Genomic DNA, 17,726 nt, shown 5'->3' with positions numbered 1-17,726 from the left:
AATTTTTTTGTTTTGTTTGCCCTAAAAAGGGATAAATCTGTCTGTTTCAGTGTCTCCCCAGTTCTCATTTTTTCCCAGTCTTCAGTTCTCCACAGCTTCATATCAACATGTGATTTATTTAGGTATTTTTTAAATGTCCTCAGGAAAATTCACCAGCATTTTAGTACAAATTCTCCCCCCCCATACAGTATACACATTTTTATGCCATTTTCCCTAATACACACATTTTTGCAGAGCATTCTGTTTGTTATTTTCAGATAGATAGATAGATAGATAGATAGATAGATAGATAGATAGCTGTATTTCAGTTTTCATATTGTTCTGGAAAGTGTGGATTAAGTACGTTTGCCTTTAAAGGTGAATTGAATTGAATTTCTCTCTTCCTCCCGCCCTGCTGCCCCATCTCCCTCTCCTTTCATGTCAGCTATTTATGTATTTATGTATTTATTTTTAAAAAGCAAGCCTGTTAAGGCTAAATATTAATAGTGCCGTATCTAGTTTGGCGAAATATTATTATGTGTCAGAAAATGTATAGCAAAACAAATAGTGAAGATAAACATTCAGGGACTCATCCTGCCCACTGAATTCCCAAACATACAAACCCCATAGGATAGAAAAGATAAAAAGTTTCTCTCTCTCTCTTCCTGAAGGCCATTGCTCCCCTAGTACAAACTGGAGCCTCTCTGGGGGAATTTATTTTCTTTAATTCTGGCTGCTCAGCTTTATATTGTTGCATGCCACCTCAACTTCTGAGTGATGAGAGATTCCAGGGGTTCCAGGCGCTATATACCCAGGGCTCAGTCTCTTTGGAATGAGGAACAGTGGAGACTGCAGTGTCTTTAGAATATATGGTTTATTTATAAATATATACAGTGCTCTCTTTTTTCAGAAAATAAGGTGCCAGTCCTCCTCTGTAGGAGCATTGCTGGTTGTTCCCCAAGATGGCAAGTTAGAGCTGGCATTGCAGGGCATTGGACCAGATGGGGTCTCTTCTAACTTTACAATTCTATGATCCTAGGAGGCTCATTTGCCAAAAGCAAGAAACTAAGCCTGTAGTGTCTTCAGCTCAGTATTGTGGCGTATTCTGCCCATAGAGATTCCAAAGATGTCTACTGTTTCAACTTTTAAACACCTCCTGAAAACTTTTCTATTTCCTCTGGATTATGCAGGCAGTTAAGAGTGCATCTTTCCATAATAGGGATCTGATTTCTGATTTTAATATTTTTCTGACATTTTTATTGTATGGTTTTATGTATAATTGTTGTAAACCACTCCGTTTTTTTTTTTAATGAATAGTTGTATATAAATATTTTTATGAATAAATAATAAATGCTGGACTAATTCTCTGTCGTCTGCCAGAGCTAACCCTCAGTGTTACCAACCAGAACAATTAAAAGGTCCTTTGGTAAAATCGATCATGTTATTATTTCTGCTTCTTTTATAATTTCTGCCCCAAACTTCTTAATTTGGGGAAAACACCCATAAGATGTGTTGCATCCCAATACTTTCTCTCAACTTTTCTGGGGAAAATGTTGATGTCTTTCACTTGAGGGCTTCAATTCTCTTTAAAGTATTTACAAATCTAAATATGTTCAGACATACATTGCCCATCACTATAATGCTTTTTGTAATATTATTTTTAATTTGGAAGATGTAAATCATCTCCAAAGTAAAGCTTTGGAGAGATTATATCTATATCTATATCATCTCTCTATATATCTCTATAGCAGAAATTAAATGATGTCACATTAACCATGGAATGCTTAGACAAACATTAAACCAAACATTTACTTACCTAGCTATATCAGCTATTAAATGATGCAATATGTGATTAAGCTATTAAGTGATTGAATGATCACTAATTAATCATATTTAAGTGAACATTCGGGGAAAGCAAAAAAATAATGATTATCTATATTTGCTTGTAATATTTTTTAAAACAGATTACAATTTGAAAAGAAGGTCATGAGCCCGCCATAGTGAAGCACTTTAAACACATATTGAATAGACTTAAATGTGCTTCACTTTGGCTAGGTCATTTTCTGAAGCCAAAGAATATTAAGGGTTATAACAGAGTTCTGACGAAAGCAACGTGTTATCATTATTGAATCCTACAAAGGATCCTGGCCATCAATTTAGGTCTGGGACAGTTTTTCATACACAATCCAAGTGTTATGGCCCCAATAAAGAGTAGAGGAAAGAGATTCCAGTATGACTCCATAAAGATGTTACACAGGGCTTTTTTCAGCCGGAACTCAATGGAACTCAGTTCTGGCACCTCTCAGGTGGATGCCATTGCCATTACATATAAAAGAACAAAGGAGGCATTCATGGTAAGTTCTGGCACCTTTTTTCCCTAGAAAAATAGCACTGATGTTAAATAGTTAAAAAAACTCATAGGGTGGATCAAACAGAAAACCCAGAATTGCCTTTCAACAGTTGTCAGCATTTACCTCAAAACACTGTGCATTTATTCTTCCAATTTTGAAACTCCTGTTCAAAAGCAGAAGAGCTTTAGGTTCCAGTCAGTAGGACTTTCCCTTCTCATGAGGATCACATAATGATAAACATCTGTACCTTCTGATGAATGGAAATTATTTATTGACCAGTTTCATCTACTGGGAAAAATCATCTTGGTGCTGTGAATGCAGAGATGGCTGCTCATTTATTTGCTCATCTGGATATTCTCTAGATATGGTAACAACAACAACAGCAGTAGCAGCAGCAGCAGCAGCAGCAACAACAACAACACTATGCTTTATAGTGCGGAGGTCAGTGAGAGCCAGTGTGGTGTAGTGGTTAAGAGTGGTGGACTCGTAATCTGGTGAACCACGTTCACTTCCCCGCTCCTCCACATGCAGCTGCTGGGTGACCTTGGGCTAGTCACACTTCTCTGAAGTCTCTCAGCCTCACTCAGGGAAAGGAGATTGTTAGCTGCTTTGAGACTCTTTAAGGGGAGTGAAAGGTGGGATATCAAGTCCAAACTCCTCCTCCTCCTCCTCCTCCTCCTCCTCCTCCTCTTCTTTGCAGGCCAGATCTGGCCTGGCAAGCCACAGGAAGTAGCCCACCAGTTCCCACAGCTATTTCCTGATGTCAGCACTGAGCTTGCTCTCCTAATACCATAGCCTCCTAAAGCTTTAGTTTGCATTCTGCACTCAGCCTCATGGGATCAAATGACTTGGCTGAGCCATAACTGGCAAGCTCTAATTAATTCAGGAATTGTAAACCTGCCCCCCCAACCAGATGCTGTTGAATTACAAGTCCCATCACCCTGATCATTGGCCATGCTGGCTGGGGCTGATGGGCCCTGGAGTCCAGCACTGTGAAAATATGCAAATAGCCAACCCGGCTAAGCACCATTAGACACTATTCAAATCACATATGTGCCTCATTCCATGACATCCATACTTATACTCAACATAACTTCACCATTACAACTTGGATCCATCAATTGCAGTTGTCTGGCCTTGCAGACAACTTCATTGTCCAGAAAGTGGGAGAAGCAACAAGAGGAACAGCCATTTTAGATCTGGTCCTAACCAATGTTGATGACCTGGTTAGTGGGGTAGAAGTGGAAGGATCATTAGGCGCGAGTGATCATGCTCTTCTGAAGTTTACTATACAGCGGAAAGGAGCAGCCAAGCATACTAGGACTCAATTTCTTGACTTTAAGAAAGCCGACTTCATAAAACTTAGGGAAGTCCTGGGTGAGATCCCATGGACAGTAATATTAAAATACTAAAAGGAAAGGGAGTTCATGATGGCTGGGAGTTTGTTAAGAGGGACATAGTAAAAGCACAACTTCAAGCAATGAGACGGAAACATGGAAGGTGCCTAAGGAAGCCAGGGTGGCTATCTAAAGAACTTTTAACTGAGTTAAGATTAAAAAAGGATGTGTACAAAAAATGGAAAAGGGGGGAAACCACCAAAGAGGAATTCAAACAAATAGCCAGCACGTGTAGACACAAAGTCAGAAAAGCTAAAGCACAGAATGAACTCAGGCTTGTTAGAGAGGTTAAAAGCAACAAAAAAGGCTTTTATGGGTATGTTCGTAGCAAATGGAAGAACAAAGAAACAGTGGGGTCACTCAGAGGAGAAGATGGTGAAATGCAAACAGGGGACACAGAAAGAGCTGAACTCCTCAATGCCTTCTTTGCCTCAGTCTTCTCCGATAAAGAAAACAATGCCCGACCTGAAGCGTTTGGAGCAAATGATTCAGCAGAGGAAACACAGCCCAGAATAACTAAGGAGATAGTATTCAAGTCTCCAGGGCCAGATGAACTGCATCCAAGAGTATTAAAAGAACTGGCAGGTGTGATCTCAGAACCACTGGCAGTCATCTTTGAGAATTCCTGGAGAACAGGCGAAGTCCCGGCAGACTGGAGGAGGGCAAATGTTGTCCCTATTTTCAAAAAGGGGGAAAGAGAGGACCCAAATAATTACTGCCCAGTCAGTCTGACATCAATACCAGGGAAGATTCTGGAGCAGATCATTAAGCAAACAGTCTGAGAGCACCTAGAAAGGAATGCTGTGATCACCAATAGTCAGCATGGATTTCTGAAAAATAAGTCATGTCAGACTAACCTGATCTCGTTTTTTGACAGAATTACAAGCCTGGTAGATGAAGGGAACACAGTGGATGTAGCCTACCTTGATTTCAGCAAGGCATTTGACAAGGTGCCCCATGATATTCTTGTAAAGAAGCTGGTAAAATGCGGTCTTGACTATGCTACCACTCAGTGGATTTGTAACTGGCTGACTGACCGAACCCAAAGGGTGCTCATCAATGGTTCCTCTTCATCCTGGAGAAGAGTGACTAGTGGGGTGCCACAGGGTTCTGTCTTGGGCCCAGTCTTATTCAACATCTTTATCGACGACTTGGATGATGGACTCAAGGGCATCCTGATCAAATTTGCAGATGACACCAAACTGGGAGGGGTGGCTAACACCCCAGAGGACAGGATCACACTTCAAAACGACCTTGACAGATTAGAGAACAGGGCCAAAACAAACAAGATGAATTTTAATAGGGAGAAATGTAAAGTATTGCACTTGGGCAAAAAAAAAAAAAATGAGAGGCACAAATACAAGATGGGTGACACCTGGCTTGAGAGCAGTACATGTGAAAAGGATCTAGGAGTCTTGGTTGACCACAAACTTGACATGAGCCAACAGTGTGATGCGGCAGCTAAAAAAGCCAATGCAATTCTGGGCTGCATCAATAGGAGTATAGCATCTAGATCAAGGGAAGTAATAGTGCCACTGTATTCTGCTCTGGTCAGACCTCACCTGGAGTACTGTGTCCAGTTCTGGGCACCACAGTTCAAGAAGGACACTGACAAACTGGAACGTGTCCAGAGGAGGGCAACCAAAATGGTCAAAGGCCTGGAAACGATGCCTTATGAGGAACGGCTAAGGGAGCTGGGCATGTTTAGCCTGGAGAAGAGGAGGTTAAGGGGTGATATGATAGCCATGTTCAAATATATAAAAGGTTGTCACATAGAGGGAGAAAAGTTGTTTTCTGCTGCTCCAGAGAAGCGGACACGGAGCAATGGTTCCAAACTACAGGAAAGAAGATTCCACCTAAACATTAGGAAGAACTTCCTGACAGTAAGAGCTGTTCGACAGTGGAATTTGCTGCCAAGGAGTGTGGTGGAGTCTCCTTCTTTGGAGGTCTTTAAGCAGAGTCTTGACAACCATATGTCAGGAGTGCTCTGATGGTGTTTCTCTGCTTGGCAGGGGTTGGACTCGATGGCCCTTGTGGTCTCCTCCAACTCTATGATTCTATGATTCTATGAATTGCAATCTAACATATTTGACTGCACAGCCTGCAACCTGACATATTTTACTGTTTGGGACAGTTATTCAGAAGAGGGAGGTGGCACAGCTGGTTTATTATCTAGAAGGTATTACTTGACCTAGAATCAGCAACCTTGGTCAGTGGCTGCCATTTCAGACAACTCACGCTGGTGGCCAAGTGACTCCTTAATGTTCGCCATGTACTGTTGCAACTGGCATGATAGGGTGGTCCTAAATTCCCTTTTCTAGACACCTATTAAAGGTGCAGGAGCTCTGTGTTCTTTTTTCCAACTGGAAAAGCTTTACCAAGGCTACTTCCTCCACAATGCTGTAAGCAATCACCCTGAGAATCTAGAAAGAGATACTTGAAATACCAACATTTTACATGTGAATGAGGTTGCAGTCCACAAAGCACATACTTATGCTAAGATTATCCATTGATGTTAATCATTGCTAGAGAGGTTTGTTTAAACAAACAAGGTGCAATGATTATCTCAGGTTTATTGTCCTAGAACAGCAGCCACAATCTACACTAACTAGGAAGTCCAGCCTGGGTTCTTCAAGTTTAAGGGGGATCCAGGGCTGGGGAGTCAGACTCTTTGAATCTGAGCAAAAAGTCCAGGTTTGGCAAAGTTTGCTGACAGTCCTGATTCTTTCATGAAGCAGCTGATGCTCTGCTCTGTGTTCCCGTGTGCGTGTGTGTTTACTCTGTAAGAGTACTAGGAAGCAAGATATCTGCAAGGAAATGGAAGCCTTACAAGCTTGCTTCCAGTATTATGAAAACCTGTTCTCCTTCTGAAGTATAATTCTTGAGCTGACTAGTCCAAGAAAGACAGCTTAGTCATTGGCTTAATGGCATGTTTGTTGAATTGGATTCTGTAGCGCCCAGATTCATCAGGAGTTATGCATGGTTGCCCATAAAACTTCCCCTGCATCCTGCTAGCCCAGAGAAGCACCGGTAATGTCCTTAGGGCACTCTTTATTCATTCAAGGTGATGGGTGAGGGACCCAAAGACCTCCCCAATGCCCCACAGAACATGATAGCATTGCTCACAAATTTTAGGGTAGAGAGAGCTGATAGATGGATGCGGTAAAAGTTATATGACTATAGGAATGCAATTGGCTTAGTACATTTTATCTGCAGAACAGGGGAAGGAGACATTTTCATACCTATTCTGTCTCCTTGCATCAATACTTCTCTGGTAGCCCTTCCCACTATACACAGCAAAGGTAAAGGGACCCCTGACCATTAGGTCCAGTGGTGGACGACTCTGGGGTTGCAGCGCTCATCTAGTTTTATTGGCCAAGGGAGCCGGCATACAGCTTCCGGATCATGCGGTCAGCATGACAAAGCCACTTCTTTAGAACCAGAGCAGCGCACAGAAATGCTGTTAACCTTCTCGCTGGAGCGGTACCTATTTATCTACTTGCACTTTGACGTGCTTTCGAACTGCTAGGTTGGCAGGAGCAGAGACCGAACAACGGGAGCTCACCCTGTTGCGGACATTCGGACCACCGACCTTCTGATCAGCAAGTCCTAGGCTCTGTGGTTTAACTCACAGCACCACCCACATCCCAATACACAGTAAGGTATTCCAATATCCCTCCTTACTGTATTTCTGCAAAACTCTATTCACTTTCCTAATTTATGTTTGCCACTGTTTGAAATTGACCCATAGGAAGCTGCCTCATAACTAGGTGGACAATTGGTCCATTTAGCTTAGTATTGTTTGCAGCGTAGACTCAACACTAATCGGTGGTGGCAGCACTCCAGAGTTTCAGGTCTTTTCCCAGCACCCTGTGGAGATGTTGGGGGATCGTGCTTTGTTCCATTCTTTGAAAAGCTGACCAGCTCATTTCAAGGGCCTATTAAAGATACACAATCAGGCCAGGCTGACTATTCCCAGGCCAGTCAGATAACCCAACGTTCTGCTTTATCCATATGCAGAGCACATCAAAAATAGAGGCTAGATGGAGGTTTATTCCACTGCTAGGGAGAGCCAGATATTTTTCCAGAAGGTCTTCATCCCTCTTCTATGCCTTCTTAGGATTTGCCGCCTTTGTTCTTGTCCCCGTATTTTTGTTCCAAAGCTTTTTGAAGGTTAAGGTTTAGCGCATTTTTCTGGAACCACCTCCCTGTTGAGAAACAAACAAATACACACAGTTTGCATGTACATATCTTGTACCTTTTAGCAGGCACCAGGATTAAAGGGCTATCTTTGGGAGGGGCTGGAAAAGGGCCAGTAAAGGCAAGAGCTCATGAGGGCATGGAAAGGCTGAGGTGTCTGTGTGCAGCTGATGTACAGTATGAGCAAGCTTTCTCTGCTTCTCTCCCCTCCCCTCTGTGTGTAATGTGGGTATGGACACTATGATGCTAACTAGCCACAGACATGCCCAAAGTGGCAGAACCTTTATCACCGACAGTAATGAGAACAAGATACCAAAAGATTCCTAGAATATGTGCTCAGTCTTCCAATGTGTGATTTGCAAGCTGTCAACTGGGGGGAATCCAAATATTTAGATTATAATAATACTTTAGGTATTTATATATAGCTCTTTTTCTAAGTGCTCCACTAGCATAATCTCTGTAATCCTCACAAGAACCCTGTAAAACAGGCTGGCACTATTATCCCCCATATTGCAGATCTGATGGGAGACGCCTGAGGCAAGTCCTTTGTTTCTCAGCCATCTTTTCCTTAAAACCCTAGGGATTCTCACCTAGATCATCAGTTTTTCTTCCATGCCAATGTTTGGGGTCCCGAACTGCCCTCTTTATTACATCTGGGGTATAGGAATCCTTCATCAGGCTTCTGCTCTCCAGTGGTCCTCCTGCAAGAAAGGAGATTCACAGAACTCTTACGCTACTTGGACCAGAGTCATCTAGGAGCTGGATCATATGCTAGGGGGAGCTGGCCCCTACAGGAGACAACAAAGTAGTTGTATGACTTGGGTACCTCAAATTGTGAGAGCTGTCCTGAATTCACAGTCCCATGTTTATACAGGAAGAGGTTCCCAAGGGATTTTAGCCACACATGCCTTGCCCGAGTAGGATGGATTTGGTAGCCTGAACTGTCCAGAAAGCAGAGTGTGGGGAAAGCCTGACTTGAACCCTTCTTGTGCTTTTAGCAGTTTTCCCCATTTTGGTGATAATACAATCACCTGCAATTTGCTGATCAAAGGTAGTAGGTAATGGAGACAATAGGAAAATGGGCAATCTTACATAGAAACAAAAACCTCAAAGTGATGGAAGTTACTGACTGGATTTGTCCAAGAATGTGAGAAACTGCCTGGAGTTTTCCTCTGTCAAAGGTAGGTTGGGTTGGGTTGTAGTTGTGTGATGGTGTTGTGAGAACTTTGGAATAGGCCCCTTTAGCTGTGCCTTAATAGCCCTTAATCTGCAGTGATTAGCGAGTGATAATATTTATCTACCATACCATAAAGCTTTGCCCGCTGGTCTCTGCATATCAGAGTTCTGTTAAAGGCACAAGAGAGACATTACTAGGTAGGTTGGGTTTCTCTCCCTGCCTGCTTCCAAGTGTTCCTCCCTCCAAGTCTTCTATGTTCTTGCTGTGCCTTCTCCTAATATCTTTCCTATTTCACACACATGCACACAAAGACTTTTCTAAAGAAACTGACCCTGCAAAAGATCTGTTCTATTTTCGCTGCTCATAAGTAGCATGTAAAAGTGGTGTCAGTTGTGGGATATCTGTGAAGTCAGCAATCCAAAATCAGTAAATGCCATAATTGGAGTCAGAACAGGCAGTGTGCAGGTAGACCTGGGATGCTCCTTTACCTTGGAAAATGTTGGACCTCAAGTTGTATCCTAGTTCATAATAGTCAGCATAAGGTGACGATGCCATAGGATTCTCTAGAGTCTTATATGGCCAGTCACTGAGGCGCTTCTGCCCCTGGATCAGCCCAGCCTCACAGAGAGCACGACGTGCCTGGAAAATACAAGACGATGGAGTCAAATGCCACTTAAGGTTCTGAGGTACTGGCTCCACCAGGTACTGGTAGAACTTTCCCCACTCAGAGTGAGTCCTCTAATCAGGTATAAACTTGGCTAGAACTAAGGTTACCACCCATACATATTTTTTTATGAATTGCCCATATCCTGAACCCCTTTCCATATTAAGTAGAAGATTAATCAGGATCAGCTATTGTCTTATCACCTTCATGTCATGATTTTTTTCCTTCATAAAAATGAAATCTCAATAAAGCACAGTCATTTTTTTCCTAAATGATGAGTCACAGGTGATGCATTTGTCACTTTGACAGATTACTCTGTGGATTAATCAATATGTCCCCTGATCTATGGCTTCAACCCTTGTATCTTTTAAGAAGTAGGGACAGAGGTTTTCCAAAGCTATAATTGTCACTGCGTAACCATCTTCTGTTTTCTAATTTATTGGTTAATGGCTGAAATAATATCATGCATTATACCATCACTAGAATAATTCCTTTACAGCACAACCGTATTCATGTCAATTCAAGAAGTAAGCCCTATGGTCAATGCTTCTTACTCCTGGATAATTGTTTACTGAATTGCAGCTTTATATATTTTGCATTGCTGCTTATAGCTACCATGCTACTAGTAGCATTCCAATTTATAACCATGTTACTAATAGTGCTTCTCAGCGCTTTTTTTTCAGCTAGAACTCAGTTCTGGCACCTCTCAGGTGGGTGCCATTGCTATTATAAGCGAACAAGGGACATGGTGAGTTCTGACACCTCTTTTTCTAGAAAAATAGCATTGGTGCTTACTTCTCTACTCTAAACTTACTATAGCTGCTGATATGAGAGTTACAAGTATAATGAGTAGCATTACTGCTACTACTACTACTGCTGCTGCTAATACAACGTATTACTTAGCCTGTGGGTCCCCAGATGTTGTTGAACTACAACTCCCATCATCCCTGAGCTCTGGTCTTGCTAGCTAGGGGTGATGGGAGTTGTAGTTCAACGACATCTGGGGACCCACAGGTTAAGAAAGGCTGACAGATATTTCCAGTTCAAAAAAGTGTTAGGCATTCCTAGCTAACCCTCTTCAAAGACAAGACCATTGCATTCTTTACCTGCTCTTCAGACACCAGCTTCTCCACCATAGATGTGCCAAACTTGGCCTTGATATTAGGAGGTATTATTAGGCTGTTTTTCTTCTCCTGGAGGGCCTTTCCCTCTGCTTTGACATCTTGCCCACTTGATGCTAATGACTCTTTGGCACTCATGACATCGTGGGCTTCCTTCATGTCTTCACAGCTGCCCTTTACGTTCTTTCGGGGAGATGCGTGCAGTCGGGTCACTATAGGCCGGTATTGCCTACCCGTTAGTTCATCTGAATTACCGTGGCCATCTTCCATTTCTTCTTGGCTAGACTTAGCTGACAGCCTGGAACCTCCAGGTTTCCCCTTTGGGTGATGATGATTCCCTATTCCCTTGGAAGTGGTACCGTCCAGGCTGTCTTTCCTCCCTGCAGCCGTGTGAATGCAGAGGGCAGAGGGAGTTTTAGACCTGAGGGTCTGTTTGTTGTGGTTTCTGATTTGGATATGCTGTGTGGATGGTGATGCCTCAGGCAGGACTGGGGGTTCGCCCATAGCTGTTCTGTTCTCGGGGTTCTTGGAGTTCATTGAGGAGGTCCTGCTGGAGCACCTTGAGGGGGGTCTTTTGTTGTTGGACTGTTCCCCAGTCAAGTTGTAGGTGGCCTGTTCCTTGTTTCCATATCCAGGCACTTCTAGAAGACAGTAAGAAAAGTATAACCCACAGCAAAATGTTGTAGCATAGCCTCAGCTTCTCACAGAAGTGCTTCTGTTCTGGTTGCCAGGCAACCAGCTATGTCCCCCTCCATTTTTATGGTTTTCCTTTCCAGCTGACACTCCACATTCTGTGACTATTCAGCATGCTCAGGTCTCATAGGGCTCGGCGGGGGTGGGCTTAATCTTGGGTTTGTGTGTTCAAACCCCACGTTGGGTGAAAGACTCATGCATTGCAGGGGGTTGGAATACATGACCCTTGTGGTCCTTTCCAGCTCTACAATTCTATAATTCATATTGGTCTCTACAGCCACAGCAGGCGCTGAAACCTTCTAACAGTTTGACTTCACCCCCAAAGGTGCACTCCTCCATTGTCTCCCAAGACAGATGGTTGCCAACAAAGCCTCTCCTCCTCCAGGAGGGGAGGGGTTGTGAGCGGGAGATGATTCCCGCGTCATGCAGGGGGCGTTCTGCCCCCTGCTTCAACTCCAGGGCTGGCATGCCACGCCCCTCCCTGGTTGGGCACCCAATAGGGAAGCTTGGCGGGGGCGTGGCTTGCTGCTCAAATGCGGCCGCACCAGCCATCCCCGCCTTTGCACACACATTTTCTTCTTGTGTCCATGTGTCTTTATTCCCCAAGCGGGGATCGGGTCCTCGAATCACAACAAAGTATAACAGATATAAAATATATATAAAAAAGAGATCTGTTGGAACTAAACATAAAGGGGGGTGATTTCCATACCACAGTTGAAGATAATAAATGAATAATTATCCTGTACTTTATTACTCTAGTACATTATTAAAAGACTCCATTTCTCAATAAACACACTATCTTCATGTCTGCCCTCTCTGGTTCTTAAACCATATATGTAAGCTTAACCATGTAGACTATGTTCCAGATTTTAGTTATCCGTTCTCTCAAGGATGGTATTCTCACCCCACCCCACCCCGATTCTGACAAATAATAATTCTGGCAGCAGTTAAGGAAAACATGAGAGCAGTGCAGAATAAAAATTACCTAGAGCAAGGACAATATGTTTTGGCCCTCCAGATGTTGTGGGACTCCAGTTCCCATCGGCGCCAGTTAACGGTGCTGCGACTTGTAGTCTAGCAACATTTCTAAGGCCAAAGGTTCCCCATACCTGACCTAGAATCTTGCATCAGCAAAGCATCATCCTCTAAGGCCTGAAAACATAGGTAAGTTTTAACTTGGAAATGGAATCCCAGACCCGTGCCTGCCATATTTAGGTCCAGGAGGAGAGAATTCCTTAGGCAAGGTGTCACAATGCAGGAGGATGTGAGCCAAGCCCGTATAACAAGTGTATCTATAATAGCTTGCATAAGGCATTAGAGAAGATTTCAAAGTATCTTCTACCTGTTGGACCACCGGCCATTCTGGTTTCATGGTATGTGGCGGCAGGAATTGGGAAGGCCGTCGTGTCCATGGGCACCTGTTCCAAAGAGAAGTAAAGAGTGGATTATCTCAGCAGTCTTTGCAGCAGCCTGTCATATATAATCTGTCCAGCACAAAGGGGAAATGGAGAGGGAAAGTGGATTTGGTGAAATCATGGCTAAATTGACACTAGAACAAAAACATCCAACTCAATTCATTCTCTTGATCGCTACACTTTATCTGCTGTCCTGTAGATGTCTCCAGATGTACACATTTAATGTACAAATTGGATGTAACTCTAATATAATTATATCTTATGAAAATAATAGACTGTGTATAATCTGCTTCATTACATTGGCATTGAGTCTTGTTATTACATTAAATAATAATACACTGTACACCGGTTTGAAAGTGGATAGAATTTGGGGTTTAGAGTTTCTTAGCCAGTCTCTGTAAGCTCTGCCTCTAAGGGCAGCTTGAGCTAGGGATCCGTGAATTTGAATTTCCCTCTGCTTTTTCAGACTTATTTTCAGTTTTCCACATTTCCAAATCAGTTTTCAATTTTTTAAAAAAGTCCTTACAAAAATTCATCAGCATTCTAGTGCAAATTTCTCCCAATATTCACATTTTTATATGTAGCTTTGCCATATACATGCACGCATACAGTATATGCAAATAATTTCCCCAATATAATGCATTTTTGGCTACCTGATGTATGCATTTTTTTGCGCATTACTTGGCCAGAGAACTGCACTACAAAATTCAGACAAGTGCAACTTTCGAAGGATGGCTGTGTTTTGGCTCATATAGCGTTCCGGGAAATGTAAATATGGCAGGTTTGTCTTTAAATGCAAATTGAGGCAAGTTTGTTTTTCATTCCTTGATCTGGTATTAATTTTATAGTTTTTGTTGCTCATTTCCATGCTATTTGCTTCCAGTAATAATCCATTTGCAAATAACATTGAGATGCGCTCTAACTTTGTGTTATATTCTGCTATATTTTGGGAATTGGCTTTTACATCTGAAAGCTTAAATATAATGCAGAAACTCACAGTTTCCTTCCCCTCCCTCTTTTCCCTTTTACAGAAACTCACAGTTAAAGGGAACACCAGGGAAATGGAATAAACTGCCATGTGAATGCAGCAATGGTTGCTTTGACAATTTTTAAATTTGAAAAAAGAGAGAGGAAATATTTGAATTTAGAAATTCAAATCTGTCAGGTATTCTTTAGCTGTAATTCAAGCACTGTAGGGGAGATTGGACTAGATGTCCCTCTGGGTCCCTTCCAACTCCACTGTTCTGATGGAAGGCACTTTGCACCACTGAGGCCACCTGAGCCTCACGCGATAGCAGAGTGTAACCCTATCAAGAGCAGGCAACCTCCCATCCATCTGCTCTAGGGAACTGCCCACTAACAGTGCCTCAGTCGTATCTGGCTTGAGCTTCAGTTTGTTGGCTCTCATCCAGTCCATTACAAAGGCAAGACAACTTCTACACGACTTCTTCCACACTTCTCCAGGTGTGTTTATATATATGTATGCTAGCTGCTGGTCAAAATCAGAATGTACTTATGACCTTGTCTGCAGCATCACAATCTAAAATACAATAATGTCACAAAAAGACAGGGAAACTGAAAGGAAAGAAGAAAGTGTTTGAGCAGATTTGGAAAGGAAAAATAAATAAATTACAGAATAGAATTATTAACCTAGGAATAGAAAGAAATAGAAATTGCATAGTACAGCAATACTGGAACACACTGGATAAAAGGCTTGCTTTAAAAAATTTCTTAAGCGTGAGGCAACAAGGAGTGCAGCGAAATATTTAAAGGGAGTGATTTTCCCACACATAAGTCATGAGAGGGAAAGCACAAAGATGAAATATTATACATAGAAATGGAGGTTTAATAATACCTGTTGATTTGTGATTTGAGATTATGAGTTTCACATATATTTGTTGCTCATATATGAAGGTATTTAGTCACCTTAGTTGGCTACAAGACAATTCTCCACAGTTCTTAACACCTTTATTGTTACCTTCATAATAATGACAATATGATATGAAAATTAGCTGTGGCCCTCCAGCTCCTGGTTTTCTTCTAGGGCTGGCAGATTCCTTGTCCCTGGGATGAATCCCATTTTAAATGGTTGCATAGACCAGACTTTCTCTCCCTCCATTTTTGTTGACCTTTGGCTTCCACAACTGAACCTGTCGCAGATTCTGGACACCTAATTTTGCTGTCTGCTTTACTAGAGCAATAAACACCAAGAGTAGCAAGGCCCACAATGCTGCTTTCTGGGCCTGGAGCGAAACCCTTCTATTCCCAGTCAATCCTGAAGCTGGTCTGATTCCTTCTCTGCTCAGGTATGTACTTGCCACATTCCAATTATTGCAGGAATCTGATGGCATCGGAAGGTGGCAAGAGACAGCTGTGGTCCTTGAACACCCCAACCCTCCTTTCCCTCTCTCCAAATCACCACCTAGACTTCCAGAGTCATTCTTGGTTCCCAATAAAGATTCTGAGAAAGTTGTGTTAGATGAGCCTGACCAGCCCCCACATTATTTTTCACCTGAGTCACATCCTCCATTTTGCTGGCATTTCTTGGGCAGGAAGACATGAGGCTGCTGTCCCGTTGGAGCAGGTTAGTACCAATCTCCTCCAGCTGTTGTAGATACTGGAGTACAGGGCTAACTTCTTTCGACTGGTGGACTGAGGGATCAACCTTTTCCTCAAGCTGCGGAAGTTGGTGGTGCAAGGCAGCAAACTCTTCAGGATGCTGTAGGTATCGTAGCACAGGGCTAACCTCCTCAGGCTCGTGTATGTAATGGAGCAAGGGACTAGCCATCTTTGGCTCCGGTTGGCGCTGGAGCAAGGGGCTAACCTCCTCGAGCTCCTTCTGGCACTGTAGCAAGCCACTAGGCTCCTGAGGCTGAAGATATTGCCTGGCCAGTTTCACGAAACCTCTGGCTGGGAACAGCACAACTATTAGAATAAATGAGCTATATATGTGCCAGGCATGTCCCAATGTGGCCAACCAGATATGGCTCCAAATCAGTTGCCAGAAGTGGCCAAGGACAGCCTCACATGCCTGCCACATGTGGCCTGGACTGGTATCAAGAAAACAGCAAGGCTCACTGCATTGACTGGTGCTTAAATACCCAAGACTCTTTGTGTAGGTCATAGGGCATCTGAACAGTGTGTGCCTCCCTGCCTGCCTGCCTGGGAGGGGTTATTGTTGTCTCTGAGGGTGCCCAGAAGTTAAGTCCTCCTCATAAACGTGTGCCTCACCTCTTCCATGATCTCAACTGAGGTGCCAAAGTAGTTCTGGTGAATCAAGCAGATCCTTGCCAAGTCTAGAAGTGTCGACAAAGAGGTGGAACTATGAGAAGTCACCAAGGACAGTTGCTAAGAAACCATCCCCATCTGTGAGCTGTAGTTGTTATGGGAACCAAGTAAACACAGGGACCAGCTGAGAGTTATCTTCAATGCCTTAACTCACTAAGTGGCTCTAGGCCACAGTTTCTTAGCCCTTGCCATAAAACGATAACTTTTAGGAGATAATTTTGGCCCGTCTTTCCAAGGGTTGCAAGTTATTTCATGTACCTCAGTTAGCTCCTCAGGACACATCCAGATGCAATACAGACAATTGATGAATGGCTCTCATGACGTGTGTGTGTGTGTGTGTGTGTGTGTGTGTGTGTGTGTAAAGCAGCCATGCTGGATTGCATTAGAGCAGTGGTGTTTGGGAGAGACTTAACCTTCTCCCCACTTGAAATTGTCCCCTGCTTCTGAAGCTACCATGAGATTCCCTAAGGACAAAACATGTACAGCTATTGAGCCTGCCTTTATTCTGCAACGAGGCTTACACCAGTTTTTAGGGTAGGGGTGCTTTTCATCTGGGTTATATCCCCTGGCCCTGCCTCCCTGATCCAATTCACCTATCTCTGATGAATGCTTGAAAAGGAAAGCATCAGAAGATTCAGTCACATGGGGTTAGCCCCCAATCCCAAACACACTATATCGAAGTCAAATACAGCTCCAAATCTGGTCTTCACTGGGCTGTTTTGAAGGGTTCCTTCAAGCATTCTGTTACCTCTTGAGTGTGCATGCATGGTGTCAGAATTGTGCCATTCCAGTACTCACACAGCTACAGTACTCACACAGCTGAATATCAGAAATAGCCTGATAGTTGATAAATCTTGAATAGATCGGACTATGGGCAACTTTATATAACTGAGATGTGTGTGTCAGATGGCTGTTGCGGTTGCTTGAGTGTCTCCAACCTGGCTTTATTTTGGTGCAAACTATTACAGTGAAGAGCCCCAAAGCTCATGTCTGGCTCAATCGCTAGCAGAATCCGGGAGTGGTCATCTTTTGGACCTCCCTCAACATAAGAGTTTCATTACCCCCAGCCTTCTCCTTCCCTCTTTGCGCCTTAGACTACTGCACAGGATGGGCGATGGCAAGGGCATGTTTCTCTCCTGTCCGGCTTGCCCAGGAACGGTGTTAAGGCTCCCACCAGCATCCTCTGGTCCTTGCACCTCTTCCCCACTGGAGGTGGGGTTTTCCTCCTCCCCGGAAGAGGAACTGCTTCGCAAGATTTTTGGAGGCTTCATGTAACACAACTGCCCATCTATTTCTCGCCTCTGAGGCAATGGCAGTTCCCTGACAGCGTGTTTTCGTATCTGAAGGGGTTAGCACATATTCATTGCAATGCATGTTCACATGATGAAAAACTGCACCCAATTACAGCTCTCTGCCTCAAACATATGACAAAAGTGTATTG

The 17,726-nt window shown here is 43.2% G+C and overlaps 2 protein-coding genes across 5 annotated transcripts in view; both read right to left on the bottom strand.

Moving 5' to 3' along the window:
- Positions 1-17,726, bottom strand: part of SSTR3 (somatostatin receptor 3) — a gene marked incomplete at its 5' end in the record, with an annotated part of 238,607 nt that overhangs the window by 43,644 nt on the left and 177,237 nt on the right. The gene's annotated exons all lie outside the window — the stretch shown is intronic.
- On the bottom strand, positions 7,761-16,373 carry CIMIP4 (ciliary microtubule inner protein 4). Of its 4 annotated transcripts, none has more exons than XM_081928303.1 (6): positions 16,229-16,373; positions 12,925-13,000; positions 10,875-11,530; positions 9,593-9,743; positions 8,518-8,628; positions 7,761-7,935 (listed from the first exon to the last, which is right to left on the bottom strand). In XM_081928303.1, the coding sequence occupies exons 1-6, from the start codon at positions 16,235-16,237 to the stop codon at positions 7,844-7,846; spliced, it is 1,095 nt and encodes a 364-aa protein (XP_081784429.1). In that variant the 5' UTR covers positions 16,238-16,373; the 3' UTR covers positions 7,761-7,843. The 4 variants fall into 4 exon arrangements, with proteins under 4 accessions (XP_081784429.1, XP_081784430.1, XP_081784428.1 ...); XM_081928304.1 differs by having other exon boundaries at positions 10,875-11,527; XM_081928302.1 differs by lacking the exon at positions 16,229-16,373 and adding an exon at positions 15,510-16,221 and having other exon boundaries at positions 10,875-11,527.

This window comes from Podarcis melisellensis (genome assembly GCF_964234715.1).
Source record: "Podarcis melisellensis genome assembly, chromosome: 10".
Taxonomy (NCBI): Eukaryota; Metazoa; Chordata; class Lepidosauria; order Squamata; family Lacertidae; genus Podarcis; species Podarcis melisellensis.
Note: the sequence above shows the minus strand (reverse complement) of the source record. Positions and strands in the feature narration are given on the sequence as shown.